General features: G+C 37.4%; 1 protein-coding gene across 12 annotated transcripts; it reads right to left on the bottom strand.

The window, feature by feature from the left end:
- Positions 1-1,482: 1,482 nt before the first annotated feature.
- LOC136203492 (uncharacterized) lies at positions 1,483-6,272 on the bottom strand. Of its 12 annotated transcripts, none has more exons than XR_010674868.1 (5): positions 5,150-6,272; positions 3,993-4,789; positions 3,769-3,914; positions 2,988-3,052; positions 1,483-2,903 (listed from the first exon to the last, which is right to left on the bottom strand). XR_010674868.1 is itself a non-coding variant. In XM_065994657.1 (5 exons), the coding sequence occupies exons 3-5, from the start codon at positions 4,044-4,046 to the stop codon at positions 2,360-2,362; spliced, it is 405 nt and encodes a 134-aa protein (XP_065850729.1). In that variant the 5' UTR covers positions 4,047-4,789; positions 5,150-5,408; positions 5,590-6,272; the 3' UTR covers positions 1,483-2,359. The 12 variants fall into 12 exon arrangements, 2 of the variants coding, with proteins under 2 accessions (XP_065850729.1, XP_065850730.1); XR_010674869.1 differs by having other exon boundaries at positions 1,483-2,564; XR_010674870.1 differs by having other exon boundaries at positions 3,816-3,914.
- Positions 6,273-27,626: the final 21,354 nt, after the last annotated feature.

The following is a 27,626-nucleotide window of genomic DNA, read 5'->3' as shown; positions in this document are numbered from 1 at the left end:
TGACCATGGCTAAAAACAGGACGTGGAAGATATAATCCAACATGTGCAAGTGATCGACCTTGACTTTTATTGATAGTCATAGCAAAGCAAACAACTAAGGGATATTGTCTTCGTTGAAATCGAAATGGCAATTTGATGTCTGATGGAGTCAAAGTAAGCCGAGGTATGAAAACCTTTTGTCCAATGTTACAACCTGTAATTTTCGATGCTTCAATCACATGCTTTCCCAATTGTGTTACCACCAATCGTGTACCATTGCATAGCCCAAGAGTCTGATCAATATTACGAAGTAGCATAACAGGTATTCCAATCTTTAATGTCAACTTGTGATTCGGCAATCCTGAAGAATTAATAGTATTCAAAAATTCAGTAGTGTACACATCTTCATGACTATTTGAATGACTTTCAACTTTGCAGATAGAATCTGAACTCAAGTAACATATTTCTACATACCGTGCTATACACGGATGTATACATATTTTTATGCAAAATTATCGATATTTAAATATTATTAATCATATTAGCTAAAATATATAACAATATACTACTTTTAAATTAAATCAAATAAGATAATTGAATTTAATAAAATAACTACATACCACCTATTAAAAGAGATAAAGTATCAAAACATTCTTAAAGTTTTTGGAAAAAAGCCAATTTAACATGTGTATGAAATTGTAATATTTTGTAAAAATGATATAATTAATCTCACTAATAAACACGGAAGAATAGTCGTATTCTATCATGGAAGAATAAGCTATTATTTTGTGTTGAAATTCAAATGTAACATTTTCAAGGAAAGCGTAAAAAAAAGCATATATAGAAATGATGTAACATATATTTCAATTTACAAAGTCTGGAAGCTAAGTTAGTGTCCGTCTCAGTTCCAAAAGAGGTTAACTCATTGAAACTCAATTTCCTAAAAGAAATAGATTAACAACAAATGGCTTGCTTTTTCGAGCAATAGAACTTAGAGCTATCTTAGTACTCCAATTAAACATTATAACTTCTCAAGATGTTGTTTAAGTTTTGTATCTCTCAAGGAGCGGTGTGTTTTGTAGCTCATATTGGCCAAATTGATGAAAGTAAAATAGATGTTTTATCAGAAAATAAAATGGCAATGGAACTTAGTATAAAAATAGGAGGGATTAGAAAGGAAACATGAGTTCCACACAAGGACACGCAAATTAAGCCCATCCAAAAATTCCAACTATAGAAATTAGCAAACATGGGATTGACTAAAGCTGAATATCAAGCACTAATAGGACTTTTGCAATATTAAACTTTCAAGTTTCTGATGAATTCTGATGATAGTTCATGTTATTAAAGAGTGTCCATAGTGATGCTAGCTTACTGATTTGTATATAATAATACTGAAAAGTTGTGAGAAGCCAGTATACCAGTATACTATTCTCTAAAGGAGTAAAGGCAAACGAATTTAGGACAACCTTTTCATATAGTTTAGAATGAATAATGGTCCCATATAGCCTAAAAAAATACTAAATGTTTACTTAATTTAGGCAATTACATCAATAGAAAATTGTTTGACATTGAAATCCGGACAAATTAAGAGAAAGGAGAAACAGACCATATATGAGAATTGGAAAAGCCAAGGTTTTGGAGAGAAAAAAAAGCAATTTACCACAAGCAAATGTGATGATCTATTTTCAGTTTCACCAATCATGCTATTCCTAACATTTGCAAGCTCTGAGGCATTACAGACTCCATTTGCAGCTTCCTTTCTGGAGTCTCTCTTCATTAATGAATGGTAAAACTCAACTATTTGTGGAGCTCTCTGCACCACTCCCGCTACATTAGTCCTCACTGAGAACTTGGGTGGTGGAGGCAATTTCTTTCTAACTTTGTAAATTTCATTCTCAACTTTGGAACCCTCAAATCCCTTTTTTTTCAAGGTCAAATCATGATACTAACTTATTATGCTCTGTGCAATTTCTTTGGTCCATACTACTTTCTTTCTCCAATTCTTTTGCACGCGTAAAACCGATTGCCTTCTTTTATCTGATAGCACTTCTTCAATTCCCAACTTTGATCCACTGATAGAGTGTCTTCTTCTTGGACTTCTTCCTTCTCTAAATAATATAGCTAGAGGTATCAGAGAAGATTTGTTATTAATAATAACTCAGAAGCTTTGGAAACAGAAGCCAATTGGGTTCTATAGATGATAATCTGCAAGAAAGATTCCCGTTCTCCATTTGCAGCTCTTTCTTCAACCTCCTTAACTCTACCACTTCCATTGAATTCTCATTGCCATCCCTCTTTAATCAAATTTAATCTCTTTAAGTTTTCGGTGTTCCCGCTAGTGAATGAGCCAGCAGATTCTGTATTTCTCTCTGCTGAGTCAAGGACTGAGGACTGAGGCCTTATCCGAATTTGCGGAGATAGAATTGCACAATTCATCTCTCAAACATGAATTGACCCAGTTCAGATAGGCAAGTTCTTCAACCTCATTTAACCTGCTCAATTGCAGACCTTCAACTTGTTTACTCAAATTTTCATTTGTTAGTCTCAGCAAAGATGCTTCAGCTTTAACTTTGGCTACAATTCTGCAATAATTTATTAGACCATAAAATGAAACCAGGTCAAGTTCAAGTTGAAGCTAGTATATACATAAAATGAAACAATTTGAAACCAGGTCAGTATTCAAAATGCTTCAGCTTTAGCTTTAACATTGTAAAATCATCAAGCTCAAGTTGAAGCTAGTATATACATAAAATGAAACAATTTGAAACCAGGTCAGTATTCAAAATCTTCTCTATCATTCTATTATAATCAAATAATATAGCTAGAGGTATCAAAAAAGAGTTGTTATTAATAATTCTACAGAAGACACTCATGGGGCTTGCCATTCTCCAGTGAAAACCAGACAACATCATGCTCATCCTCTAAAATTCAAAAGCAAGCAAATATCAGATTTATTTGCCACAACAATAATAAATTTGGTTTATAACAATATACGAAAAACTCACCTCCTTCACCTCAAGGAACCAACAATTCTCTTATCGTAGTAGGACTTAACAACAGCTGGTGCGTCCTAGAAGGAGAGAACTTGTATATAAATTGTTACATTTATCAAAAACTTATGTAGTTGGCAGGTTTCAAGTTGGCTCTTTTGCGCCATACTTAAATTGTTGCCTCTACTCTGTTGGCAAGTCCTATAGCTTGATGTTCCGATGACAAATCAAGACAGACATTCAGGGGAGAATAGATCTGACGAAATGTATTGATAAATGAGGTTCCTAAGCTGGTGTTTCCATTCTGATATGCTTCAATAACAAATTACAGATAACGATTATGAAATTTAAATCTAACATAAGGTGATTCTATGGTATGTTTAGGATTATAGAATAACAATTTTATATGAAAAACTAATGAAGATAAGCCATATATGAAATAAATAGGACACTAATAGTAATAATGATTATAAAGTAAAAAATATATTGAAATGATGATTTGTTTCACTTATAATAGCTACTAAATGATCCATGATTAACAATTTACCATAGGAAGTAACGGTAGTCATTTCAATTTCAATTGTTCTCAACAACAACTGAGGTAATGGACGGCAGAAGTTAGAATGTATGGGAGAATATCAAATTTTTACTGTGAGAATAATTATTGAATTGATAATTCAGTCCTAAGTGTATAAATGACCATTATCAATTTGTTTTGTTCATATATTATAGTAATATAACAATAAAAAACACTTAATTCATAACAAAAATCAGATGGCAATGGTAAAATACTAACTTATGAAGTATTCCAGGCAAGGAAAGAAGAAAGAAGTGAAGAAAAACCTTCCACAGCTGTACAATCATGGACGTCCCAGAGCATGGGACCACAACTTCAAGGATAGTATTTCTAGCTCCAAGAACATACTTCATCCATCTTAGCGCCTAAAGCAAGATAAAAATAAACAGTTATAGCAAATAGAGAATAACAAATATGAATAACGGAGAGGGAGCGAGAGATACCAGTTCGTCTGCACTTTCTTCACTTTCCATTCTTTCTTTCTCTCTATCCACCATCAAAGAGTGAGTGATGTAATGTAATTGATTTTGAGGGAGGATGTTTGATGATTCTATGGGTGTGAGAGTTTGAAAGAGTTAGGGTTGCGTGAAAGAGGGAAAGAGGGTAACTGTGAGAAGGAGTTGATAGGTGATACGATTGAAAAGGATAGGAAGGATACAGAAAAGAGGAAGATGGATCGAAAATGGATTCTAGAGCAGTTGAAAAGTTTTGAAAAGTTATGGGAAACTTTACTCAGTAGGATTAAGGTCATCAACACAATTACTTAAAATACAATTATTGCACATTGAAAACGTAAACCAATCACTCAGTTGATTAATGCTTGGATAGCTCAATCTATCTTACGGATGTGATGGTGCCATGATATAGAGTAAACTATATAAATAAGAATCATCAGAAACTTCAACCTACAAGAACTTGACATGTTAGACTTTGGGATCCAGAATTAGAAGCACCAGTGCTCCATAATATTAGTGTATGAAGTTATGCCCTTCAGCAAAAGGGTATGGTATAAATGATACATGTGTTCATATTGCTGTAAAAAGGAACATCAAACCATGGTCTCGAATCTCAAACTACAGAAATAGCTTGAATTTTAAAAAATTCAGGAAACAAAACGAAGTAGAGCCTGACCTTGAGTTGTCTTGGAAAAGACAGACATAGGAACAAAGTCTTTAAACATATTGAGAGAATAAATCTTCGGTACATTCCCCATCTCACTGCCAGCCATCTCCATTGTAAACTGATTATCAAGTGGGAACCAAGAAAAGCATCACATGATGAAACCCAGGAAAAATACATCTATGTGTATCCATTCCATATATAACTTCTCCAATTGACAAACAAAAAGAGGGCTAATGACAACAAAGGCTAATGTTACTTTAATTGGAGGAAAATTCACAACAATATATAGCAGCTTAAAAACAAATTAGGGTTTTCACAAAACAGAATCAAAAGATATGCAGTAAGTAGCATCTCTAATTAGCATGAGAAAAAAGGCATCAAACTGACTAAAATTACAATAAATAAACGATAAAAAAAGAGACACGCTGCAATTAGCAAGTGAAAGAAAATTAGGAGAGATAAATCAAAAAGAGAGTACCTGAAGAGCAGAGGAATCGTCAGGTCGTAGAGGATCAAGGGAAAGTACGACCTTAGCAACAGGTTATCAACTTTCAACTTTGGAAAGGTTATCACCCTCCAGAGTAATAAATTCCACACAATATGACTACAGATATCCAAATTAAATTTCAGTAATATTCATCTTGACAATATCAATATTAGAAGATCAAAATATATACACATGAAAAATAGAAATCAGACTCAGTTTCACTTAGATATAACTCTATGTACAGAATGATCTGCATCAAGAATCAAAATGCAATAATATCAGAAACTTAATATGTTGTTGAAGCAAAATAATTAACTTTAAAAGCAATATCAAGAATCAAAATGTACAACAGCGATCAAAATCTATACAGCTGTTATATCTGGTAGAACTAAAATTGATATTGATTAGAGATATTAAGGGTAAATCTTTACCATTTCATACGTTAGGAGTAGATCTGCACTTCCCCAAGAAAAATTGGACTTCATCCCTAGTTTATGGAAGAATATCTGCTGTCCATTTTCCATGTCCCTTTTCCTGTCCCTCTCTCATACATATTTTAATTAAGTGGCAGGAGGAAAGGAGAAGGGAAAGGAAATTTGGAACAGCAGATTTTCTTCCCTATAAAATAGTTCGAACATAGGTCTCACATCTCCTGCACAATAGCTTCTGTTTTTTTAACAGAATTCTCTTGCACATAGCAGCAGAGAAGAGCATAGACACAGCAAGTTTGTTGAAGTATTTTTCTGCATAATGTAATCCACGAGTTTCATGAATTAGGCGCATCATTTACAATCAAATATCCAATGTGATATCTGAACAATAAGAGAAAGAGGTCAGAAATTGGAAACGGAGAGCAAATGAGATACACATAAAATCTAGGTTTTGAGGGGCACTTGGCATATGAAAAATTCATGATTCAGGAAATAACTTTGAGAGAAGAAGAGTCATTCACAATGACAAAAGCATGGAGACAGATGTATGCAGATGATAAACAGGAATGGGTTAGGAACGGTTAATAATGCATAAGCAGTTAAATCTAATTTCTGCAAATGCTTGCTAACGTGAGGTAGTGATGAAGAGAAGTTGAGGGTGTCAGTTGAAAGGGAAGAGATTGAGAGGGAGAGGGGCGGACTTAGATCGAAGGAGTGAGTAAAATTAGAAAAAATAAATTAAAATTCAAAAAATCATCAAAATGACACATCAGATAAATTAATATTAGAGTGACACATGGCAAGTAAGGTTCATGTTTTAATAATAGTAATAGATAGATTAGCATTGTAATGAGAGTGACGGGCCATTACATAAGTCGAATCATTCGCTAACCGTGGAACAAACATCACATAGCAATCCTGACGTGATTGAAAACCAGAGTGTATATCTTTCATAACACATCTGAACTCTGTCAAATCTCTACGCTTGGAGTGAAACACATTAATTACCGACTTAGCATCACATTCAAGTGTAATATTGGCATACAAGAGTGAGAACACCTAATGCATATTGTCCCATAATGCTGAGGACTTCACGAGTTTGGACGAGATAATGCCGAGAGACACCGAGCTAAAACTCGCTAGAAATTCACCCTCTTGCCCACGTACCACAACTCATGTACTGAACTGTTTTGATGTCGTGAATACCGTAATGTCGATGTTGTATTTTAGCGCCCCTACATCCGGTTTAGCCCATATGCTAGTAGGTCCTTGGGTTACAGCAGTTGTCCATCCTTTCATCAGCGGTTGTCGCAGCTCCTTCTAGTCTGCCAAAAATTGGAATGCACCAGACGCCACCTCCCCTGGCTTTCGATGCGACCCCATCCTGTTGGTCCCGTGTGATTAGTTCCAGGGGGGTTAGGAACTAATATATTTTTTCTCGTTTTAATTATGCTGACTTAAAATAATGCTTTGAGTTTCTTAACTCAGTTTTGGTCAGCACGGTCGAGTGAGACGTAAGACAGCTTTAGTCAAGACTGACTAGAACTGTTTTACTTGTGAGTTGGGAATTGACACTTTATGGTCAGCTTCCAACTCAGCACTTTGATTTACTCAGTGTCAGCTTAAACAATTTATGTACTGAGTAAATATAGCAAGCAACACATACAGATATATAATGAGAGAAAGGGTTAGAAATAACTCAGCAGACTTATCCTGGTTCGGCCTCTCCGCCTACGTCCAGTCCCCAGAATCCTTCCGGGCTTTTTCAATCAACTACTGAGCTCTTTAAAGGTAGAGCACAAACCGTTTACAAGGCAGTTGAATATGCAAGAGTACCGTCCTCTATTCGTCTACTCAACTCCACTAAGCTCTACAACCCAGCACTTAGATTTTCTCTACCACTGAGTACTTAAAACCGAGTAGTCAGCACCACGCTCTCAATTTTACAATTGATAAAAATTTGTTCTTTTCTCAGACAAAGAACACTTTAGATGATTACAAAATCAATCTAGCTTTTACACAGAAATGGAAATTTGGTGTAAGATCTCTTTCTTGTTTTGATGTGCTTTGTATGTATATTGTTTTTCTCTTTGTAATTCAGCTTAGGATCCAAGAATGAACTTGTCCTTTTATATTTGAATTCTAAAGACTAAATCATTTGAATCTGGATCTATCTGTTAGATTCAAACAGCTCTTCATGCGACATTGTTCTGGTCAGCTTCAGATTTGCAGGCCAATCATGTCGTCTGAATTTGGCAGGCGTCAGGCTTGTCTTCTTCTCGTAGGTTCGTCTTCTAGCGCCAGTTTTGTCTTTTAGTTAGAGGACAGTTGACCCATGCGTCTCGAAACCATATCCTTGCATGATTCCACATCTTCTGAATTGGCGCAGATCACTGTCGGATCTTATCTTTTAGCAAACGGATCATTGGTGTTGTCCTGAAGAGCACTCAGCTTTACTTTGATAGCCGTTGTCTTTGATCGTTGCTATTTACGATACTGAGTTGCTTTTTACTCAGCTTCCATGGTCAGCTTCGTTGTGCAAGATATTGTTCCAAAGAAGACTTTTCTGAGTTAAGTTCTCCTCAGCTTCTGTGGTCAGCTTTATCTGCAAGTTTCAGTTCTGAAGAAGACTTTCCTTCTTTCATACTGAGTTATATTTTACTCAGCTCGTGCTATGTTATCATGCTGACTACGTTCTGTCTTACTTTGATTCATGTTCTTATATGTATATATTTTTATTCTCAACATTGAACAAACGCATTAGTACAATTAAATCAAAGCACATAAATTTAATTGTCTTAATCATGGATTAACTTAAATAATTTTGCTAAATCAAAATCATGTGGAAAGGTGTTTCAACAAACTCCCCCATTTTGATGTTGGCAAAATATTTAATTATGGAACTCAGTTTTGAAATTCCCCATGATTGAGTTATCTTTCATTCTTCTGAAGTTACTCCCTCGTAAGGGTTGCATCCAATGACTTAACTTAACTCTAAACCTTCTAAGATTTAATCGAGTAAAATGTAAGATATGCCTGTACTGACTTAGTTCAATTCTAGACCTTCCAAGATCTAATTTAGATGAACCTAGGTCAGCTTTCAGAAGAGTTCAAAATTTGGAACATATTTTTACTCAGTTCGATACATGGTTTAGTTTTAGGTATCAGAGTTATGAAGGATTATATCAGAGCTTATTGAATCATGTATCAGAGCAAATGAAAGGATGTATCAAAGCTAATGTGTACTGAGTATATTTTACTTATATGTCCCTTCTTAGTTTTGTTTGTTTGTTCACTTAAGACAGATCAGCATATAGCACAACAAGTAAGCATCACATATAGATAAGTCAGTTGAATGAAAAGATGCTTAAAATAGATAGATTGTCAGCATACAAAATACGAAAGAACATGCCAGATAAACTACAAGTCAAGTACTAAAACTAGACAATCTATTTCTTCCTGTTGACTTGAGCTTGGTGAGCATGATTAACTTTGCCTTTTCCTTTGGCGGTTCTTTGTTGCTGACTGTCGGATGCTTCCCCCATTTGCTGAGTTCCATCAGCTTGTTCTTTCTCCCCCGTTTTTCCAGCATCGGGTTGAGGAGGAGAGAAGGTGTCGTTAAAAACAGCACGAGTCAGTTTTGCTGAGTATGCTTAGAGGTGACTCGTACTCAGCTGAAGACCATCAAACACTGCCACGCCATCGTCCAGAGTGGAGGCAGGGATTCGAATAGAGGCACTGAGCATACTTAGAAGATACTCTTGTGATTTCCCGATCCATGTGATGGTGTCAGTCATCTTGGCATAAGCTTGATGATACATCTTGAGCAGAGCCGAATCGTAAAACTGACGTTGGGCATTTGTATAGCGGACATGTTTCAATGTGGCTTGGGAGTATTGCAGAATTTCATTAGTCTTCACCAGGTCAGTGTCCATTTCTTCTTTACTCAAGTTGAGTAGGCGAACAGCTTCATTAATTTGCTCAATGGAACACTGAGAGGAGGAGGAGATTAATTCACGAGCTCTGGTCAGCTCAGAGTGTAGCTGGGTGAAATGTTGATTAACCTCAGCAGAGGTTGCATAAGTTGAGTTCACAGCTGAAAGGTTGTTGATTTGTCCTTGTAGGGAATTCATGTGGTTCACCATCATCAGCTGGAGTTCAGCCAGCTTCATTATTGAGTCTTGCTTGGGTTGGTGAGATTGAAGGGTTGTCATGACACTCAGCAAGTCTTTGAGACCTTTGATTTCTGCCAGAAGCTGAGTGACAGAGGAGATCTGTGTTGGTTCAACATGAGTAGACCCAGCAGCAGCAGCATGAGCTTGGTTAAGATCTTGGAGTAGGGATTGAGCCGAGTCAATGATTCTGCGCCCAGACTCAGTTGCATTTAGGTAAGCATAAGTTGCATCAGGAGTTTGCTCAGCGGCCGGAATTTGAGTAGCACCAGATGGTGGAGGAGTATGTTGCTTTCCAGAACCAGATGGGCCAGCTTGGTCAGCAGCTGGAATTTTGCTTAGGTCAGCATCAGGAACTGACTGTTCATCATTCTGCGAAATAGGATTAGGAAGAGGTGGATCGGCAGAGATATTGTCCTGCTCAACATTGGTCTGAAGTTGAGTTGGTGCAGGAGGAGGCACTTCAGAGCCAACTGGGGTAGAATTTTCCTTTGCTCGCTCATTGTCTTGAGCAGCTTGGACTTCGAGCTCTTTCTCGGCAGGAATTGGATCTTCAGGAGTCTTGGCTTGTTCCTCAGCTTGAGAAACAGTGGCTTACTTCTCCTGGATTTGGTCCAAAGTTGGTTTAATGGCAGTGTTGAAGAACTGGAACTGGAGTGTGGTAAGGTCAGAAATTAGTTCCCTTAGCGGAGAATCGTCCAGAAGATCAATGACTGGAGATGTTTGAGCCTTTCGTTTGAGGTGTTTGCCTGTGTTGACTTTTGGAGAGAAGGATCAGCAGGAATGGAGTCAAGTGACTCAGAAGAGGAGTTCAGTCCAAGGTCAGTATTGAGACCTTCCACAACCTTTTCCTGCACAAGCTGCTCAGTTTGAATCTCAGTCTGCTCAGCATCAACTGTTTGGTTTTCCTCAGTAGCAACATCCTTACTTAGCTCAGCATCATCTGTCCTTTCAACATCAAACTGACCTTCATCATTACCCAGTTCTTCTTTTTTATCAGCAGGAGGTTTCTCAAGATCGATATCTTGACTTCTCACAAAGCGTGAGTCTTCAGAGACAACACAGTCAAGAGGAAGTGCATCAATTGGGTTAAGACCAGAGGATTTCTTCTTCTTCTTTCTCAGGGGCTCCTCAGGAGTATCCTCACTTACTTCCTCAGGCTCTGCTGGCCTTTTCAGATTTTCTGCTGACTTAGGTTCCTCCTGGCCTTGCTCAGTGTCAATTTGCTTCCCGCGTGATACAAACCGGATTTTCTTTGAAGCTGAGTTAATATCTTTGGAAGAGGTTTGGTCAACTTTCCTCTTTTTGTCTTCCTTGGCGCGGTCAGTGCGAGCTTGGTTTATTTTCTTTTCCTTTCTGGCCAGCATGCCCTTTGTCCCTTCAACCACATTATCTCCTTCCTCTGTTATAGCCCCTTTTCCTTTCTTGGGTTTAATGGGTTGGTCATAGGCCAAACCGAACAATACGGCCGCAGTAATTTCTGTACCCCAAACATTTATTTCTTCAACTAAGTTCACCCTGTAGTCTTTGAGTATCTTGGTGATTAGTGAACCTAACCTGAGTGTGCCAGTACTTCGTTGGAAAGCACCGATGAGGAACACATGCATATTGAGTGGCTGGTAGGTCAGCATGTGCTAGATGAAGCACTGCTCAAAATTAGACGCTGAGGATGTGGAATTGACCTTGGGAAATATGAAGTTCGTCAGAATGTAATGGGCCATCTTCTGATTTTGACCCATAGAGGTGCTAGCGATTTCTCCTACGTGACCAGCGGGTTTATAGAACTCCGAAGAGTATTTGATTTTACCGTGATCGTTTGTGGTTCTGAGTTCAGCTCCTTCATTCTTCAATTTGAGCAAAGTGGCAAGATAGGGAGGATTGACGAAGATTTCTTTGCCCTTGACCTTTGTGACCATGTAGTCAGTGTCATCATCAGCAGCTCGTAAGTTGGTGTAGAATTCCCTTATCAATTTAGGATAAGTGGCTTCATGGAGGGAAAATAGCCCGGTCCAGCCATTCTTAGAGATCAATTCGCAAAAGGGTTTTTCAGCTTCTACAAAACCCTTAGAGAACCAGCGGGAATGGTCGATCTTGTATCCCCTCACACTGTTGTAGACCGGAGAATAGTTTCTTTCCTGTGGTATCTTGCCCTTCTCCTTTTTCTGTTTCTTAGATGGTGTTGCTTGGTCAGCTTGGGGTTTCTTACTCGGAGTAATGACCTTAGGTTGGTCATGCTGACCATGTTCTTGAGACTCAGTTGAGGTCTCCTCACGTTCCTGCTCAGTGTGCGACGAGGGATTTTCATCGGAGCGGTTTGTTGGGAATTAGGCTAAGGTAAAGCAGCGGAAATATAAAATTTTTAACCTATTTCCATAAACCACAAGATCCGTTAACCGTTATTTCATATAAAGAGGGATAAGAAGAATTACCTCTTGATGATCAATCTACCGTTGTTAATGAAGTGCCCACAACTCTTCTCCGAGTTCCCAAACACGGAATCAAACACGGGAAGATTAATTTAGAATCAACCGTTGAATAGCAACCAAAGTAGATTGCCTCTAACTAATCAACACAAGATCAAGGATAAAAGAAATAGATGAAATCAATTGATCGGAAGGAAGCCGTAGAGAAATCTCGTCCTCGAACTAGGGGTGTCGAATTTTCTCTCTCTCTCACTATGTGGATTTCGAAAATCTCAAATAGGGGAATAGCTCTTGTTCGATTTCGAAAATCTCAAGGGGGAGGGGTATTTATAATCTCTTGTATCTAATCCCTAGTTAGATAGAATTAGGTTACTGAATAGGAATTCAATTCGGAATAGAATTCCTAATTATTATCTCACTATATATCTAATATATTAAGGATAATAATAATAACCTTATTGGATAATAATAGGAGTATTATAATCTAATTAAAACTCCTAACTTATTTATCTCTTAATTAATTTAATTCATAATCCTAATCTAATTAGGATTTAACAAAATCAAATTAAGTATTCATGTATCTAGCTACATGAATTTCGACCCCCTTGGTCTATGGGCCTTATTGGGCTCAATTGGGCTTCCATCAATTAATTAACATCTATCTCTCTTTTAGGTTCCAAGTCTTATGTGTGACCCATTAGGTTCTTATTGCTTCTAGCCGTATGCAACGTTATTAAATTAATTTTCAAAGAATTATATTTAATCTTTGCATAACGGAATGATGTACAGAGTATGTGATTAGCAAGTCCGTAATCATTCCCCCAGAGCTATAAGAAGACAGGTTGATTCTGTCGTTAACCTTTCCGTATTAGTTACAGTATAATTCGATCCTTTATCAACTACATCCTTGAACTGAATCTTATGACTATGGATGATGTCAAGTCACATATAGCGAGACGTTCGTTTTACTTGTACAGGCCAAGTCAACTCAAATAGATAGGTTAAGTGAAATCTGTATTTCAAGTCTTAAGTTATCACCTTGCAAGGATTTAGAGTCGAGTCTTCCACAAGCGATCCATGGATGTATCTCCCATTCATCGGGAGTGATAAATGCTCAATCCAATATATAACGATCCCGCAATCACTTCCTGTGATACCCAACGTCTACTGTTCACACCCCAGAGTCATCTCTGTTAAGGATCATGTTACACCAGAGTTAAAGCGTCACATTTCGTAATCCAGAATACCAATTAATATTCCTTTGAGTCTGAGGATTAGTTATACCTATTAATACCAATTAGTTATACCCATCCTGTTATCTCAAATCGGATCCCCAATCCTGATGAACAACTTTTCATCGGATCTATGTAACTGTCCAGATATCTGTATATATAAAGCTTGTGAGATCAGCTTTCTATCGGACAGAAGACATTGTTACATACAAGTCTCAACAGTGACATATCAATCCTAAACATATCACTTGACTTGGGGTGGTTTTAAGTTTATTAGTTTATTATAAAGTTTTGTCTCACTTCATGCTTGTATGAACACTTTATAATCACTTTAAACAAACTTACGGATTTCCTTTTATTAGACTTTATTTAGTGCTTAAAAGGGATTGCCTTTATATAGTTATAAAACATATATCTCATTAAAACAAATGATATAAAGAACAATTCATTTACATTAAGTTTGTATCCTAGAACAATTGTCTATAGGACACTAAACCCCAACATACTCCCACTTGGACTAAAGCCAATTGTTTCTAAAACTTATCCTAGTAGAAGTTAAATGACGATCATGTACTCTCTGGGTTAAAGGCTTTGTCAACGGATCTGCAACGTTGTCCTCTGTAGGTACTCTTTCTATTCTCACATCTCCTCTAGCCACAATCTCTCTAATGATGTGGTATCGCTTAAGGTAATGCTTGGACGCATTATGAGACCGTGGTTCCTTTGCTTGCGCAATGGCTCCATTGTTATCACAATACAGTGTAATGGGATTTACAATGTCAGGCACCACACCAAGTTCTGTAATGAACTTTCTTATCCAAACCGCTTCCTTTGCTGCTTCCGCAGCTGCGATATACTCTAACCCGGTCGTAGAGAAAGCTATGCTTCCCTACTTGGAACTCTTCCAACTGACCGCGCCCCCATTCAAAATAAACAGGTATCCTGATTGGGATTTAAAATCATTCTCATCTGTGAGATGACTTGCGTCTGAAAATCCTTCTATTTTCAGATCACCTTCTCCGTACACTAGGAACATATCTTTAGTTCTTCTCAAGTACTTAAGAATGTTCTTGACGGTAATCCAATGCTCGTCTCCCGGATTCCCTTGGTAACGACTCGTTACAGATAACGCGAATGCTACGTCAGGTCTAGTGCATAGCATAGCATACATAATCGAACCGATTGCGCTGGCGTACGGGACTACAGCCATGCGTCTTTTGTCGTCATCGGTTTTAGGACATTGATGATTGTTTAACTTTACTCCATGTAGCATGGGTAAGTTACCTCATTTCGATTCAAGCATGCTAAACCGATTTAGCACCTTTTCAATGTATGTAGCCTGTGAAAGACCAAGCAGTCTTCTCGATCTATCTTTGTAGATCTTTATACCAAGTATATAAGCTGCTTCACCAAGGTCTTTCATTGAGAAGTTACCAGATAACCATACTTTTACCGACTGTAGTAGAGCAATGTCATTTCCCATTAATAATATATCGTCCACATATACTATGAGAAATGCTATAGAGCTCCCACTTGCTTTCTTGTAAATGCAAGCTTCTTCGCAATTTTGTTCGAAACCAAATTGTTTTATGGTTTCGTCAAAACGCTTATTCCAGCTTCTTGATGCTTGCTTGAGTCCATAAATGGATCTCTGAAGTTTGCAAACTTTATTTGCATCCTTCGATATGAAACCTTCAGGCTGCATCATATATACATCCTCAAGCAGGTTTCCGTTTAGGAAAGCTATTTTCACATCCATTTGCCAAATCTCATAATCGAAATGAGCGGCAATTGCAAGCATGATTCTGATTGATAGAGAAAGTTTCGTCATAATCAATTCCTTGCTTCTGACGATATCCTTTCGCTACTAACCTAGCTTTATAGGTGCTAACCTTTCCATCCATGTTTGTCTTCTTTTTGAAGATCCACCTGCACCCAATGGGTATTATCCCTTCGGGTGGATCAACCAAAGTCCACACTTGGTTAGTATACATGGAATCCATTTCAGAATCCATGGCCTCAAGCCATGCTTTAGAATCTGGACTAGTAAGAGCCTCTTCGTAGTTTTCGGGTTCGTCGTCTAACACGGGAACCTCATTATCATCTCCCACTAGAAAACCATATCTAACTGGGAGTTCACGAACTCTTTATGATCTACGAATAGGTGGCACTAGAGTCTCATCTAATGGGACTCCTTCGGGTACCTCAACCGCCTCTGTTGTTTCAGTCGGTGTTTCTTCTTCTTGAACTTCATCAAGTTCAATCATGCTTCCCTTTTGTGTTTCTTCGAGAAACTCTTTCTCTAAGAAGGTTGCATGTTTGGATACTATCACTTTCTGATCATCTGGATGATAGAAGTAATATCCCACAGTTTCCTTAGGGTATCCAATGAAGAAACATTTATCAGATTTCGAATCTAGTTTGTCGGACGCAATGCGCTTGACAAATGCTGAACAACCCCATACTCTCATAAATGAAAACACGGGTTTCCTACCAACGAACAATTCATATGGTGTGGAACTAGTGGATTTAGTTGGTACTTGATTTAGGGTGAAGTAAGTCCATACTCATCATGGATCGTACCATATCTAGTAGGGTACGGTTTCTCCTCTTGGATACACCATTGTGTTGTGGTGTATAGGGAGGTGTCCATTGTGAGCATATCCCACATTCAGTTAGATAATTCAGAAAATCATCTGAAAGATATTCGCCACCTCGATCAGATCGAAGCGTCTTTATTTTCTTTCCTAATTGATTTTCTACTTCATTCTTGAAGCATTTGAATTTCTCAAAAGCTTCTGATTTGTGCTTCATCAAGTAGATGTAACCATATCGGGTATGGTCATCTATGAAGCTTATGAAGAATCTGAACCCTCCTCTTGCTTGGACTGACATAGGACCGCATACATCTAAATGAATGAGTCCTAGAGTGTCTGATACACGCTCACCTTTATTGCTAAAGGGTGTCTTTGTCATTTTACCTTTTAAGCATGATTCGCATGTTTCCAATGATTCGGGATCGATTGGATCTATAAGCCCATCTGAATGTAGCTTTAGCATGCGTCTCTTGTTTATATGGCCTAAACGACAATGCCACAAGTAAGTTGAATTATCTAGCTTATGTCTTTTGGTATCAATTGCAAAAACAGGAATTTTGTCATCTAACACATAAATCCCATTTTATGATATTCCTGAAAAATAAAAGATCGAATCTTTATACAAATTGCAACTCTTGTCTTTTATTGAAATATGAAAACCGTCGTCAACAAGATGGCTAATAGAAATAATGTTGCGAGACATTTGAGGAACGTATAAACAATTCCTTAATTCTATTACAAGCCCAGAGGGCAAATTCAAAACATAATCTCCAATTGCGAGGGCGGCAACTCTTGCTCCATTTCCCACTCGCAAGTTTATGCTTCCTTTCTTTAGTTCCTTAGTCTGTTTTAGCTCCTACATATTTGTACAAATATGAGATCCACATCCTGTATCAAGTACCCAAGATTCAGACTGCGAAACTGTATTTATTTCAATATAAAACATACCAGATGTTGAAGCACCGCCATTTCCCTTCTTGAGGGAGGCTAGGTACTCCTTACAGTTCCTTTTCCAATGCCCGTCTTTACCACAGAAGTGGCACTCTCCTTTGGGCTTCTTCACTTCCTTTCCCTTAGCTTTGTTGGGCATGGCTTTCTTACCTTTCTTGGGATATTTAGGATTGGGATAATTCCCTTTCCTCTTCTTTTATCCCTCAATGACAAGAGCTGGTATTGCCTTGTCCTTTCTCATATTGGGCTCAACTGACTTAAGCATATTTGCAAGCTCTTCAAGAGAGGTTTGCAAGTCATTCATCTGATAGTTCATAATGAACTGTGAATAACTCTCTGGGAGGGATTGAAGAATTAAGTCTATGCTTAATTCGTTATCCATCGCGAATCCAAAACTTGAAAGTTTGGTAATGTAGCCAATCATCTTGACACAATGTGTCATGACAGATGTGCCCTCTTGCATCCTGCAATGATATAGCAACTTGGATATCTCGTAGCGTTCGCACCTAGTTTGTTTCCCAAACAGCTCTGTAAGGTGCATGATGATGGAATGGGCATCCATTTCCTCATGTTGCCTTTGTAATTCCGGTGTCATCGATGCAAGTATGATGCATCCGGCATGATCATCATCAGCCTTGTGCTTCTGGTAAGCATCAATTTCCTCAATGGGAGCATCATCAGCAGGGATAGGGGGTATCGTTGTATCAAGTACATACCCTATCTTATCGAACTTCAAAACAATTTTGAGGTTACGAAACCAGTCGGTGAAGTTTGAACCATTCAATTTGTTATCGGTAAGAATGTTTTGCAGATTGGTTTTAGTCATGATTTTAAGAGTGTGTTTAATTAAACCTGAGAGTGAGAAAGAGTAAACGTATGTCATTCATTTGCTTAAAGTATATCAATCTAAAATTATAGGCCTTTTAGTTTATTTTAGATTGCTCCCACTATTTTGCCAAATTAATAGCCCTCCATATTAATTCGAAGAATTTCACAAATCCTTTAGTGAGCTAGGATCCTAACTCCTGAGATTTCGCCTTGAGTTTGCTCAACAAGCTAGTCTCATTCGTTAGGTAGATTCATGTAATCAATCACATCTTTAATGTGATTCCTAGGTTATTGGGTTACTAACCACATTAGTAACTAATATGCTATTCACATTAATCCCAACCATCTTGCACATTAGTTTATGACAACATGAGTTTGCTCATCCAATTATCATAATCTAATTTAAGTATTACCCCATATTCATGAAAAGTAATTTTCGATAATTCAGGTGTTACCGAAAGGACCCCGAGCTTGAGTTTGCTCAACAACCCAAAGGCCCTCAGCACTGCCGGCTGAATTATAATATTAGGGATGGGCAACCGATTTTAATAACTTGTTTATTTACTTAACTTTTTAATGAGGGATTTTATTTTAGGTCTCATAATCTAACTTAGTCTTGATTTGCTTTAGCATACATCAGACACAGACATTCACATACATTGGCGTTATGGACATATCATCTAAATTATTCCGTCGAGCCAGAGACGGAATAAAAGGGCAAAACCTAAGGAAATACTAACTATTACATATTTCTCTTTAGGTCCTCCGTCTTCTCCATGGCGCCTTGAAATTACATATTAATTTCTATACTACTAAAGAAAACTTCAATTGAATTAAAGGGAATTAGATGAGAGGAGAAATTACAATAGATAGTAGAAATGCAGGACTCGCAGGCCCTATTTCAAAAATACCAAAGACTAAAAGAGGGTCCAAATATGTCCATAACTCCAAACATGCATATACTCAATTAAATAAATTTAATTGGTTGATTACATAACTGTCTTATGTAATATTTATGTTAATCACATTAACTTATCAAATTAACTTTCATCCAATTTTACTTCTAATAATTTCGTATCTTTTATATTAATTTTTTAGATTAATATAACTATACAAAACTTTAATTATGCACGTTCCAATTATTTTGATTTTAATTCATTTAACATTTTGATTTACAAATTGGTAAAACAAACTTTTAAACAAATTTTCATTCGATAATCAAAACAGAAAACTATCAATTTCTGAAACATATATATATTTAAATATAAAAAAACAATTTTAAACAATTTAAAATCAAGTGGGTCTCGGGCCGGGCCTGAGAGTGGGCTGCTGCCGATTGGCAGCAGCCCTAGCGCGGCTGAACCGCCGCTGCCTTGCGGCAGCAGCGGCCAGGCGCCGCACGCGGCTGTTGCCGCGCGACAGCGGCCAGTCGCGCCGCGAGGCGCGACTCGGGCTGCTGTCGTATTTATTTTTTTTTATAATAATTTTAAATATATATATATATATCAGTTCTAAAACGGTTTTAAAACGATTTTCAGAAAATAGGAAAAACTACTATAGATTTCCGTTTTATCTTTAGAATTAATAAAACTGATTTTATCAATCTAGCTATAAAACTAATAGATTTCGTTATAATGATTATCAACCAAAATAATTAGGAACATACGCATAATCTGTTTTAATTAACAATTAATTAAAACTTATTTATCTTTAGAATTAACTAATCAAAACAATTTGTTAATTAATCCTAACTATAAATATTTATTCAATCCTATTGAAAACTTCTAAATTTTCATATATGAAATAACGGATTTAACGATGGCTCTGATACCACTGTTGGGAATTAGGCTAAGGTAAAGCAGCAGAAATATAAATTTTTTAACCTATTTCCATAAACCACAAGACCCGTTAACCATTATTTTATATAAAGAGGGATAAGAAGAATTACCTCTTAATGATCAATCTACCGTTGTTAATGAAGTGCCCACAACTCTTCTCCGAGTTCCCAAACACGGAATCAAACACGGGAAGATTAATTTAGAATCAACCGTTGAATAGCAATCAAAGTAGATTGCCTCTAACTAATCAACACAAGATCAAGGATAAAAGAAATAGATGAAATCAATTGATCGGAAGGAAGCCGTAGAGAAATCTCATCCTCGAACTAGGGGCGTCGAATTTTCTCTCTCTCTCTCACTATGTGGATTTCGAGCTGGGCACATATTGCGAGCTGAATCTGACCTAGTCAGAGCCTAGGAGATTGACGACCTCTTAGTTGATTAAGCCCAAATTACTGAGCCTTAGACCTAGTTTCGGCCTTACAAGGGAATCACGCACTAGGAACTTCAGGAGGGTAAGTAGGGTTGATCGCCTTGAATACAAGTGACTTAGATTAGGTTTTTACTCAATAGACCTAATAATCTATCTTCATTATTATTGTTCATACCATGTTCCTTCGGGTAATTGCATTAGTGAAAGATCACCTAGGAGTAGTTTAACTTAATTAGGGGTAGAGTAACTTAATTAGGCGTAGAATAACTTAGTTAGAATTAGATAACTTAGCTAGGAGTAGTATAATTCAACCTAGGAGTAGATTAACTTAAACAAAACCAAACTCAAAACCCCCAAAGCCTAGATAACACCTGAGACCAAGTAGCTTGATACTTGCAGAAATAAATCCCATGGACGATACCTGGACTTTTCCAGAATTTTATTACTTGATAACGACGGGGTACACTTATCCCTTAGTGAGCCTTCTTAACGGAGGCGCATCAAGTTTTTGGCGCCGTTGCCGGGGAAAGTAGATTAATTCCATAAATACCCGACAACCACCAATAATCAAGTTTTTGGCGCCGTTGCCGGGGAAAGTAGATTAATTCTATAAATACCCGACAACCGCCAATAATCAAGTTTTTGGCACCGTTGCCGAGGAAAGTAGATTAATTCTATAAATACCCGACAACCGCCAATAATCAAGTTTTTGGCGCCGTTGCCGGGGATTTATTTCTTCTGCAATATCGAACCAAAGGTTGATTTGTTAGTTTAGGCATTCTTTTGTGAATATTCCTTGTTTATATCGTTTATACTTGTTCATATATAATTCTTTATACTTTTTGTGAATATTTTTGTGTGAATATTTGTTTTTAATTTTTATTGTTATTTTTAATGATTCTTCTTTTTTTGAGAAAATGGCTAGAAACAATGGAAATAAGGAGTCTATTACGCATTTGCTTAACTTTCTATCTACTCACGAAGATCAAACTGACGATTTGTATGCCTCAATTAAAAATTTATGCATACAAAAAGGGATCTTAGTTGATTCAACCGCGGACGAATCAATTAAAGAACCCAATTTGGTAGGTCAGGATGATAAGGTAATATCTTTTCCCATTAACAATGAAGAACTGATCCCTAATTATGAGAAACCAAAAGTTTCAATATTAATTGAAGAATCAGTTGAAATTGAGCCTCTAGAGAAGAATCCAAAAATAGAAGAGTTCGGTTTTGCTCCAAGTCCAGAAATTTTCATTCTCTTTGATTTACCAAGGGAATCAAAAAGGGAGCAAACTAAATTTTTTCATAACTTATTTAAATTTTGTCCTTTGTTTTTATTAAAATTCTTTGAAACTGATAATCCGTTTTGCATGTACGGATTATTTATTCAGGAATTTGAATTCCTAACGCGAATGTCAGCATACACCTAGGCGGGAATTCTATGTCGAGCTCACCGACTATAACGTAGCGCTTCTTGGGAGGCAACCCAAGTTTTAATAAAATTTTTCAGGTTTATTTTATTTAGATTATACATTGATCTTTTAGTTTAGTTGTTTAGTTTTTTTTTATGTTTTTTTAAGTGTTCGGGTTTAAAATAAAAAAAAATAAAAAAAAATATATTTTTTTTCGGACCTTCTGCCTGCCAGCTCGCGACGAGCTGGGAAAGAAAACATAATTTGGCCCCGGGAGGCCCAGCTCGCTGAGCTGGGCACTGCTGCTCGGCGAGCTGAATCTGACCTAGTCAGAGCCTAGGAGATTGACGACCTAATCTAGTAGGCACATATTGCGAGCTGAATCTGACCTAGTCAGAGCCTAGGAGATTGACGACCTCTTAGTTGATTAAGCCCAAATTGCTGAGCCTTAGACCTTGTTTCGGCCTTACAAGGGAATCAGGCACTAGGAACTTCAGGAGGGTAAGTAGGGTTGATCGCCTTGAATACAAGTGACTTAGATTAGGTTTTTACTCAATAGACCTAATAATCTATCTTCATTATTATTGTTCATACCATGTTCCTTCGGGTAATTGCATTAGTGAAAGATCACCTAGGAGTAGTTTAACTTAATTAGGGGTAGAGTAACTTAATTAGGCATAGAATAACTTAGTTAGAATTAGATAACTTAGCTAGGAGTAGTATAATTCAACCTAGGAGTAGATTAACTTAAACAAAACCAAACTCAAAACCCCCAAAGCCTAGATAACACCTGAGACCAAGTAGCTTGATACTTGCAGAAATAAATCCCATGGACGATACCTGGACTTTTCCAGAATTTTATTACTTGATAACGACGGGGTACACTTATCCCTTAGTGAGCCTTCTTAACGGAGGCGCATCAAGTTTTTGGCGCCGTTGCCGGGGAAAGTAGATTAATTCCATAAATACCCGACAACCACCAATAATCAAGTTTTTGGCGCCGTTGCCGGGGAAAGTAGATTAATTCTATAAATACCCGACAACCGCCAATAATCAAGTTTTTGGCACCGTTGCCGAGGAAAGTAGATTAATTCTATAAATACCCGACAACCGCCAATAATCAAGTTTTTGGCGCCGTTGCCGGGGATTTATTTCTTCTGCAATATCGAACCAAAGGTTGATTTGTTAGTTTAGGCATTCTTTTGTGAATATTCCTTGTTTATATCGTTTATACTTGTTCATATATAATTCTTTATACTTTTTGTGAATATTTTTGTGTGAATATTTGTTTTTAATTTTTATTGTTATTTTTAATGATTCTTCTTTTTTTGAGAAAATGGCTAGAAACAATGGAAATAAGGAGTCTATTACGCATTTGCTTAACTTTCTATCTACTCACGAAGATCAAACTGACGATTTGTATGCCTCAATTAAAAATTTATGCATACAAAAAGGGATCTTAGTTGATTCAACCGCGGACGAATCAATTAAAGAACCCAATTTGGTAGGTCAGGATGATAAGGTAATATCTTTTCCCATTAACAATGAAGAACTGATCCCTAATTATGAGAAACCAAAAGTTTCAATATTAATTGAAGAATCAGTTGAAATTGAGCCTCTAGAGAAGAATCCAAAAATAGAAGAGTTCGGTTTTGCTCCAAGTCCAGAAATTTTCATTCTCTTTGATTTACCAAGGGAATCAAAAAGGGAGCAAACTAAATTTTTTCATAACTTATTTAAATTTTGTCCTTTGTTTTTATTAAAATTCTTTGAAACTGATAATCCGTTTTGCATGTACGGATTATTTATTCAGGAATTTGAATTCCTAACGCGAATGTCAGCATACACCTAGGCGGGAATTCTATGTCGAGCTCACCGACTATAACGTAGCGCTTCTTGGGAGGCAACCCAAGTTTTAATAAAATTTTTCAGGTTTATTTTATTTAGATTATACATTGATCTTTTAGTTTAGTTGTTTAGTTTTTTTTTATGTTTTTTTAAGTGTTCGGGTTTAAAATAAAAAAAAATAAAAAAAAATATATTTTTTTTCGGACCTTCTGCCTGCCAGCTCGCGACGAGCTGGGAAAGAAAACATAATTTGGCCCCGGGAGGCCCAGCTCGCTGAGCTGGGCACTGCTGCTCGGCGAGCTGAATCTGACCTAGTCAGAGCCTAGGAGATTGACGACCTAATCTAGTAGGCACATATTGCGAGCTGAATCTGACCTAGTCAGAGCCTAGGAGATTGACGACCTCTTAGTTGATTAAGCCCAAATTGCTGAGCCTTAGACCTTGTTTCGGCCTTACAAGGGAATCAGGCACTAGGAACTTCAGGAGGGTAAGTAGGGTTGATCGCCTTGAATACAAGTGACTTAGATTAGGTTTTTACTCAATAGACCTAATAATCTATCTTCATTATTATTGTTCATACCATGTTCCTTCGGGTAATTGCATTAGTGAAAGATCACCTAGGAGTAGTTTAACTTAATTAGGGGTAGAGTAACTTAATTAGGCATAGAATAACTTAGTTAGAATTAGATAACTTAGCTAGGAGTAGTATAATTCAACCTAGGAGTAGATTAACTTAAACAAAACCAAACTCAAAACCCCCAAAGCCTAGATAACACCTGAGACCAAGTAGCTTGATACTTGCACATCTGTAGGAACGTAGGTCAGCTTGATCTCACCCTTGAGTACATGATCCCTTATGAAGTGATGCCTTATGCTGACATGCTTCATCCTACTGTGTTGGATTGGATTTTTGGATAAGTCAATGGCACTCTTGTTGTCACATTTGACTTCTATTGTTTCTGTTTTTACACCATAATCCTCAAGATGTTGCTTTATCCATAGGACCTGGGCCACATAGCTTCCAGCAGTAATGTACTCAGCTTCAGTTGTAGACAGGGCAACTGATGACTGCTTCATGCTGAACCAAGATACTAGACAGCTTCCAAAGAAGTGACACCCTCCAGAAGTACTCTTACGTTCTAGCTTATCCCGTCTATAGTCAGCATCAGTGTATCCAATGAGTGTGAAGTCATTTGAGGTTGGATACCACAATCCTGCATTAACTGAGCTCTGTAAATATCTAAAAATTATTTTCACAGCTATAAGGTGTGATTCTCTGGGGTCAGCTTGATATCTAGCGCAATAGCATACTGAGTACTGAATAACAGGTCTACTAGCAGTAAGATAAAGTAGAGAGCCAATCATACCTCGATATAACTTGATATCTACTGACTTACCTTTCTTATCCGTGCACAGGACATTGTCAGTACCCATTGGGGTTGATATGGGCTTACAATCTTCCATATCGAATTTCTTTAACATTTTTTTGGCGTACTTAGACTGACTAATGAAGATGTCGTTCTTCCCTTGCTTAATTTGAAGTCTAAGGAAGAAGTTGAGTTCGCCCATCATAGACATCTCGAACTCAGTTTGCATCTGTTTACTAAATTCTTTGCACATATATTCATCAGTGGCCCAAATATTATATCATCTACGTAAATTTGTGCCAACAAGGTATTTTTACCCCTTTTCTTAATGAACAAGGTTGTGTTAGCTTTACCTCTAACATAGTTCCTGGTCAGCAGGAAATTGGTCAACCTCTCATACCAAGCACGTGGTGCTTGTTTTAGGCCATATAGGGTCTTCTTGAGTTTATAAACGTGGTTTGGAAGTTTTGGATCTTCAAACCCAGGAGGCTGACTAACATATACCTCTTCGTTTATAAAGCCATTAAGAAATGCACTTTTAACATCCATTTGATATAGCTTGAAATTCATAAAACTGGCATATGCACATAATATACGTATAGCCTCTAACCTAGCTACGGGTGCAAAGGTCTCACCATAGTCAATGCCCTCTTGCTGACTATAGCCTTGGGCTATAAGTCGGGCTTTGTTCCTGACTATATTGCCTTGCTCATCTAGTTTATTTCTAAAGACCCACTTAGTCCCTATGGTCTTTTGATTCCTAGGTTTTGGTACTAAATCCCATACCTCGTTTCTTTTGAACTGATCAAACTCCTCTTGCATAGCATTGATCCAATGTTCGTCGTGCTCAGCTTCTGAGAAGTTCTTTGGTTCATGTACTGAGACGAATGCAACATTGCTGAGATATTTTCTAAGCTGACCTCTTGTCATCAGCTTGTTTTCAGCAGCATTAAGAATGGACTTCTCTAAATGTCCTCTTGGAATTTTGATTTCTTTGGGCAATGTTGAGTTGTCTGGAATAGGTGTTTCTACAATATCTGCAGGAGTAGATTGGTCAGCAAAGGTAATTTCGGTTTCGTGTTTACCTTTGGTTAGTCCTTGTACTGATGACTCAGTGGCTCCATTTTGGTCAACGGAAGCTGAGCTTGGGTCATCTTCGGTGGACTGAGTTGTCTTTCCTGCAAGGCCAGTTTCGTCGAACTCAATATGTACAGACTCTTCTACAACCTGAGTTTGCTTACTGTACACCCTATATGCTTTACTGTTAGTTGAGTACCCGAGAAAGATCGCTTCGTCAGCTTTAGCATCGAATTTAGCAAGGTTTTCTTTTGTATTGAGTATAAAGCATTTACACCCAAAGGCACGAAAGTAGCCAATGTTGGGCTTTCGTCCTTTCCAAAGTTCATAGGGGTTTTTTTTAAGAGTAGGTCTAACTAAAGCCCTATTAAGTATATAGCATGCTATGTGGACAGCTTCACCCCAAAAATACTTTGGAAGCCTATTTTCGCTCAGCATTGTCCTAGCAATTTCAACTATTGTTCTGTTCTTCCTTTCAACAACCCCATTTTGTTGAGGCGTTCTAGGTGCAGAAAAATTATGGTCAATGCCACTGACTTCACAAAATTCATCAAACTGTTGGTTTTTTAATTCTCCGCCATTGTCACTCCTTATATGAGCTACTCTTAGGTCTTTGTCATTTTCAAGCTTTTTAATCAATGTTGTGAACATCTCAAATGTTTCATCCTTGCTACTCAGCAAGATGATCCAAGTATACTGAGAGAAATCGTCTACAATGACTAAGGAAAATTTCTTACCTCCCAAGCTGAGTGGCTGGACAGGTCCGAAAAGATCCAAATGTAGTAATTCCAATGGTCGCTTGGTTGAGACAATGTTTTTACTTTGAAAAGACTTTTTCGTTTGTTTACCTTGCTGACAAGCATTACATAATTGATCTTTTCAAATTTAAGTTTGGGCAATCCCTCAACTATTTGCTTTCTTGCTAATTTGGCAAGGAGGTCCATGCTTACATGACCAAGTCTCCTATGCCATAGCCAGGAGTTATCCTCCTTTGACACTAAGCATATATTTTTAGAAAACTGTTTTTCTAAACTCAACATGTATACATTGTCAACACGAAGGGCAGGTAGAATTAAATCGTTTATTTTTCCCTCGAGTATCCGACACTGAGTGGCATCAAATACAACCTTTCTACCACTGTCACACAGCTGAGCTACGCTCAATAGGTTATATTTGAGACCTTTAACTAGGGAGACTGACTCAATAGTAGGGTTACCTCCGATAGTACCTGATCCAACTATCTTACCCTTTTTATTGTCTCCAAAGCTTACATTACCACCTCGTTTAAGCTCAAGTGTGATGAACTGAGTTTCATCACTAGTCATATGCCTCGAGTATGTGTTGTCAATATACCAAAGCTTTGACTTCTCCACGCACCTCAGGCTCACCTGCATTTTGAATCATTCATCTTTAGGTACCTGATGCGCCTCCCGTAAAGGAGACTCACTAAGGGAAAAGTGTACCCCGTCGTTATCAAGTAATAAAATTCTGGATAAGTCTAGGTATCGTCCATAGGATTTATTTCTGCAAGTATCAAGCTACTTGGTCTCAGGTGTTATCTAGGCTTTGGGGGTTTTGAGTTTGGTTTTGCTTAAGTTAATCTACTCCTAGGTTGAATTACACTGCTCCTAGCTAAGTTATCTAATGCTAACTAAGTTATTCTACGCCTAATTAAGCTACTCTACCCCTAATTAAGTTAAACTACTCCTAGGTGATCTTTTACCAATGTAATTATCCGAAGGAACATGAAGGGATACGATGATAATGAAAATAGATTATTTAGACAACGGAATTAAAACCTAATCTAAGTCACTTGTGTCCGAGGCGATTAACCCTACCTATCCTCCTGAGGTCCC

Source organism: Euphorbia lathyris, chromosome 8 (assembly GCF_963576675.1).
Source record: "Euphorbia lathyris chromosome 8, ddEupLath1.1, whole genome shotgun sequence".
Lineage (NCBI taxonomy): Eukaryota > Viridiplantae > Streptophyta > Magnoliopsida > Malpighiales > Euphorbiaceae > Euphorbia > Euphorbia lathyris.
Note: the sequence above shows the minus strand (reverse complement) of the source record. Positions and strands in the feature narration are given on the sequence as shown.

What these genes read in the sequence shown, in the direction of transcription:
- LOC136203492 (XM_065994657.1), bottom strand. Translation starts at nt 4,046, where the DNA reads ATGGTGGATAGAGAGAAAGAAAGAATGGAAAGTGAAGAAAGTGCAGAC. An exon ending in AAGAAAGTGCAGACGAACTG is followed by an intron (nt 3,915 to 3,992) that starts GTATCTCTCGCT and finishes ATCTTGCTTTAG; the next exon opens with GCGCTAAGATGGATGAAGTA. An exon ending in TTGCCTGGAATACTTCATAA is followed by an intron (nt 2,565 to 3,768) that starts GTTAGTATTTTA and finishes AAATTATTGCAG; the next exon opens with AATTGTAGCCAAAGTTAAAG.